Source organism: Austrofundulus limnaeus, unplaced genomic scaffold, assembly GCF_001266775.1.
Source record: "Austrofundulus limnaeus strain Quisiro unplaced genomic scaffold, Austrofundulus_limnaeus-1.0 Scaffold174, whole genome shotgun sequence".
Lineage (NCBI taxonomy): Eukaryota > Metazoa > Chordata > Actinopteri > Cyprinodontiformes > Rivulidae > Austrofundulus > Austrofundulus limnaeus.
This window is the reverse complement of record NW_013952576.1, coordinates 115,738-121,468: the sequence shown is the minus strand read 5'-3', so window position 1 is coordinate 121,468 and position 5,731 is coordinate 115,738. Positions and strand designations below refer to the sequence as shown.

General features: G+C 42.4%; 1 protein-coding gene across 1 annotated transcript in view; it reads left to right on the top strand.

Annotated features, from left to right (window-relative positions):
- LOC106524019 (EH domain-binding protein 1-like protein 1) overlaps positions 1-5,731 on the top strand; it is a gene marked incomplete at both ends in the record, with an annotated part of 40,648 nt that overhangs the window by 21,430 nt on the left and 13,487 nt on the right. Inside the window, 2 exon segments of the mRNA XM_014017645.1 lie at positions 4,502-4,963; positions 5,152-5,250. Coding sequence (XP_013873099.1) covers positions 4,502-4,963; positions 5,152-5,250 — 561 coding nt within the window.

Sequence of the window (5,731 nt, the reverse complement as noted above, 5' to 3'; positions counted from 1 at the left end):
AACCTGTCATTTTGCTCCTCAGCATGGCTTCCTAAAAATGTTGCAGGATTTCTCAAACATGCATGAATAAGTCAAAGCAAGGCTTTGGGCATGTTTTTATGAGAGTATAATATTTTAACATGATAGTTTTGATGAGATTTTACATGATATTGCCCCTTTAAGATTTCTGGTTGTTTTGTGATTGGTCTTTTTATTTCCTCGGATGCTTGCGTGTTGCAGTGTTTTGGACGGGCGACACAATGTTTGTCGTTTTGACATTTCCTCTGAGCCTGACAGACACCATTTCTGTCCCCGTAGTCCCGCTCAGTCCCGCTCAGAGTTGATCATAGCCCCGCCCCCTCCGTGGCCTTTTTCCTGCAGCGAGCTCTCGACCCCAGAGAAGTCGTCCACCAGTGTCGTTGCAGCGTTTATCACACCTAAGCAGCCAAACGTTGAAGAGGCTTTGAAAAAGCCAACGAATGAGAGCATTATCAGCCTCTTTAGGAGCGAAAAGCCGCCGCAGACAGCAGCTGACTCTGAATCATCAGGGAGCTTGTTCCTGGAAGAGGATGACTCCAAGTATGATTCTATCAAAAGGTGTCCTTCAGGGTGAGTTTTTTTACTTTTAAATAAACAATCAAGGTTAAAAAATCGGCTGCAGGGTGTGATTTGCTGTGAAACACACACAGAACCTAAAAATACAAAAATAAAATTAAGGCGTCTTGTTTTTGTTCTGCAGTATTGAACAGAAACTCAATGAGAAGCATGAAGGAGAAAAGCCGCTGCAGACAGAGAGGTTAGAGGAAGCAGCGCTGATGAAGCAGGAGAAACTCAGGGAGTCAGAGATCCAAAAGGAGCAAGAGGAGAGGAGCAGGAAGGAGAACGAGCAAAAAGAGCTGCTCCTGAAGCAGGAGGAGATGAGAAAGCACGAGGAAGAGAGGAAGAGGCTACTGCTTGAGGAGAAGAAGAGGCTCCTACAGGAGGAGGAGGAGGTCAGGAGGAATAAAGAGATGAGGAGGCTTGAAGAAGCGAGGCTCCTGAAGGAGAAGCGAGATAAACAGGAGAAACTGAGGGGGGAGGAGGAGCGGCGAAAACGAGAAGAGGAGAGGAGGCTTCTGAAGTTAGAGGAGGAAACTGTAAAACTGAAGCAGGAAGAGGAGAAAAGGCAGGAGAAGGAGAGGTTCTTGACGACGATGAAAATCGAGGAGGAGAATCGGTCGGAGGAAAGAAAGAGGAGGGAGGAGGAGGAGATGAAGAAAAAGGAGGAAAGACAGCTGAAAGAAAAAGAGCAACAAAAAAAGGATGAGGAAAAGGAGAAAAGAAAACAGGAAGAGGAGGAAAGAATAAAAAAAGAGATGGAGACAAGACAGGAGGAAGAGAGAAAGTGGAAGCAAGAGGAGGAGAGAAAAATGATGGAGGAGGAAAGACAAAAGGTCAAAATGGAGGAGAAAAGAAAGAAGGAAGAGGAGGAGGAGAAGAAGACAAAGAAGGCCGAAGAGAGAAGGAGGCTGGAAGATGAGGAGAGGAAAAGGAGAGAGGAGGTGAGTCGTAGAATCAAGGAAGCAGAAGAGAGAAGAAAGAGGGAAGAGGAGGAGGAGGGGAGAAGGAAGGCCGAAGAGAAGAGGAGAGAAGAAGAGGAGAAAGAAAGAGTCAAAGAGACAGAACAGAGGAGGAAGAAAGAAACTGAAGAAAAACAGAGACTCCTCAAAGAGCAGCAGGAGAAGGAGAAACTCCTGAAAGACGAGCAGGAAACGATGGAACAGAGAAGAAAGGAGGAAGAAGAGACGAAGAAGAGAGAAGAAGAAAAGACAAAACGGGAGCAAAAGGAGGCAGAGAGGAAGAAAATGGAGGAGATGAGGAGACAGAGAGAAGAGAAAGAAAAATCAGAAAAGAAACTGAGGGAGGAGGAAAAAAGGAAAAAGAAGGAGGCGGAAAACAAAGAGGAGGAGGAGAAGAGAAGAACATCTCCTGTCTGTAGTGTGGAGGTCAACAAGTCAGATGAGGACAAGGAGAAGATGAGAATCAAACTGTTTCCTCTGAAAGACACAACAACAACTTCATCACCCAATAATCTGAACTCTTCATCACCCAATAATCTGAACTCTTCATCACCCAATAATCTGAACTCTTCATCACCCAATAATCTGAACTCGGATGAGCGGTGAGTGGATGTTTGTCTTCAAGTCTGCTCCGTTTCTATTCTTCCAGCAGGTCATTCTTCTTCCATTACAAATACAATCAATCATCACTAAAATGTTGATTCAACCAATCAGTGTGTTTTAATGTTCCTGTTTGATTGTTGATTATTTTATTGACTTTTTGCAAACTCASTTTTCTAGTTTTAAAGATGCTCCCCCACTGATTAGCTCTGTGGTTGACAGCTTTTAAACCAGAGATTCTTAACCTATGARCGCCACCTTGAGGGCCTCAAAAGAACAACAGTTTTTAACTTTGGGCCACAGAGGGCCGCGGGACCGCATTGATTTTGAATAAAGTGCAATACAGTTTCTCACCACTAGTAGCGGTAGTGCRCCACTCAGATGTTTAACAACTTTTTTAACATATAGAAGAACCTTAGATACCTGCCGAGAATGGAAACTTATTTTAAAAGAAAAGTAGAAGCAAAAATGAAAGTAACTCATCAAAAAACAACAAAGTTTGTCATTAATATGAAGCGCAGCCTCTGTTTTTACCATGCAATATTTTAAAAGTTTGAAACATTATCAAATACAGTTGCAGAAACAACTATATATTAATTTGCACTTTAAATTAATTTTTGTAGTTTATTTTTAAACATTTTGAATGTATTTTAAAGACATTTTAAACTTGTCAAAAAGCTGTTGTTACTGTTATTGTTGGTCACTAATATGAAGAGCAGCTTCTGGTTGCAATATATATATACATATATACTGTACATATATGTATTTATATATACATATATCTTTTTGTGCTGCTAAGCCTGAGTGGTCTGTTGACTGACCTTTGTATTTGTTCAAATAATTGTTATGGGCAGGTTACAATATAAAAAGTTTGTCATAATCACATCTTGTGATTATTTAACAGGAGTTTTACTTTTAAACTGTAAGTGTATTTAATTTAGTTATGATAGTTTAGTTTTGATGTAAATACAATAAAAATTAAACCAAGATTTAGAATAATTATCATTTTGATCCATATATTGGTAATGTCTGACTGGGCCTCGTGCCACTTTATGTTCAATAAATTGGGCCCCAAGGTCAAAAAGGTTAAGACCCCCTGTGACAGTTGAAACAAATCTGTTTTATGCATCTCATAAATTGAAATATAATCTTCTTTATGATCATTTTAAAAAGTATGTCTTTTTTTATTAGCTTACAGATCTAAAACAGTGCGTGCGAAGGCAGAAAGCAGTCGAGGGACATTTGATAAATGGACTTTTCTAGTTTTATTGGCCGCTCCTTATGTTTTTTTTTTCTCTCTTGCTGATGCCACCAACCTTGCTTAGCTAGGTCGTGAGAGTTCGAGCGGCTAAAGCAGGGTTGGGCAATCCTGGTCCTCGAGGGCCGCAGCCCTGCTTGTTTTACCTTTTTCCCTGCTTCAACACAGCTCATTCAGTCAGTGAACGACCTTTTTCAAGTTCTGCAGARGTCTGATAATCACCCATTCATTCACATCAAGTGTGTTGCAGAGAAGCAGGTAAAACATGCAGGGCTGCGGACCTTAATGCACACTCCTGGGCTGAAGTCTTTCCTACATCCCCCAGAATGCCGTGCGGTTCTTGATGGTAGAAGTTCACTAAAATGATCAACATTCTATTGGATATTGATTGACAATATATATCATTATTTTTTCATCGCCCAGCCCTATCTAACACTCTAATTGGTGGATTAAGCTCCTCCCCCTGAGCCTGAGTAGATGTAAGGATGTTTTGAACAGAAACCCTCTAAATTAAGACTGTCATCTACCTGGTCCAATGTTCTAACAGTTATTCTGAGCTCAAGCATCAAGTTCTTGTTTTTTTTATTACTGTCCACTTTTTCTTTTCCTGTTCCGACTGAATTCTTCCATTTCTCAACTTGATTTTCTTTCTTTCTTTTTTTCATTTCCTTCCCTTTTCCAGTCTGAGGCAACCCTCTGTCATAAAGGAGCACTCACTGTCAAACACTGAAATCCCAGAAAGGAGATTACCTGCAGCAGGTTCTCCCCCTGACTCCTGTTCAGGCCTCGCCGCTCATAAACAAACGATCACATTAGAGGTCTTGACGCTGGTGCCGCCTCCACAGAGGCTGTCCGATGCAGAGATCCCTCTGTGGAAAGTGCTAGAAGATAGAAGTGGGAAAGATGCGTCAGAAACAAACTCTGCCAGGGATGATACAGAACCTTTGTGCAGAGGGTAAGAATGATTCAGGAGGCATCATTTCGCTGGTTTCTCTGTTTTATGTCCCTTCTGCTCTTGTTTATCTGCTCTGGAATTGCCTGACTCATAATTATAGTTTTGTGAGAAGGAAATCTAAATTTGTGTCCTTCTTTTTTTCCCCCACAGCTCACTCAAAGATTCTGAGGTGGCACAACAACACCAAAAAGCAACAGCCGATAATTCAGAGTTACATCCAGTAGTCCCACAACCCTGCTCACCCCTGGTTCACCAGGAGCCTAAAGAGCCGGAGAAACCAATCGTGCCACCAACAACCTCTGATGATCTTTTCGACAAACTCGCTGGCAAACAGACGGCCCTAATCCTGGAGTCTCTGCTGCCCTCGAACCCAGAACCAGAGCTGCCAGAGGAACCAGCTCTCCAGCTGACGGGACAACCAGAAGAAGAGGAGGCAGATGAGGAGAAGTTTGGTGTGGCCGGTGGTCTGATCATCAGGGAGGAGCCGGCGCGCGAGGCAGAGAAGGAGCTGTGGGCGGCCGTGGAGGAGACGGACGCGGGAGCAGAAAGAGGGTCGGAGAGTAAAGGAAGTGCAGAGGAGCAGAAAGAGGAGGAGGAGGGTGTGACAGGGGGGTGAGTCAGTGTCGGCTGCAGTACACAAAACGCAAAACCTGCACAAGCACTGACTAACACTGAGCTGCAGCCTAACCTGAGCCTGACAGTATCTCCCTCATCTGAAGCTTTTCTCTTCATATTAACAAGCTGAAGATTTAACTTGCCTTTTTTTGTGACATGTGTGTGTTTTTGTGTGTGTGTGGTAGTGCCCAGATATGTGCAGAGACAGATGTGTGTGTTGCAGAGCAGCAGCAGGAGGCAGCTGCTGGCTTCATGTCAGCAGTAGTTGGGGTGTTGTACAGAGGGTGAGTCTCTCTGCCTGCCGCTGCCACCGAATTCATGTTCAGGTGTGCTGCAGAATGCAAACTGTGTTTGTGTAGACGAAGATAACAAATAGTGATGGAAAAATTTGGAAACTTTTTTTATTTTTTTTCCTTTCTGCATAGATAAACATGATCAGTCATAAAAGGTTAGTAAAAGGACACAAATATGCAGGTATTTGAAGTGTCTTTAAGCAGCAAAACATGTCAAGATTTTGTTTTTATCCCCCCTATTTTTTTGGCATTCACTTGTTTTATTCATAAGATGAGGTTTTTGTTTTTAACATCAGATACAAAGACAAACAGGTTTCTAACCACAAACTAAATTCCTTTATCAGTCCTTGCTACCTATTTCAAAAAGGGCCCCCATCCCCCAAAAGCTACACTTTACATTTGTTGTCCAGTTTCACAGCAGTCTCATTTTAGCAGAATGGCACAAGCCAAGCTAATATATATATATATATAT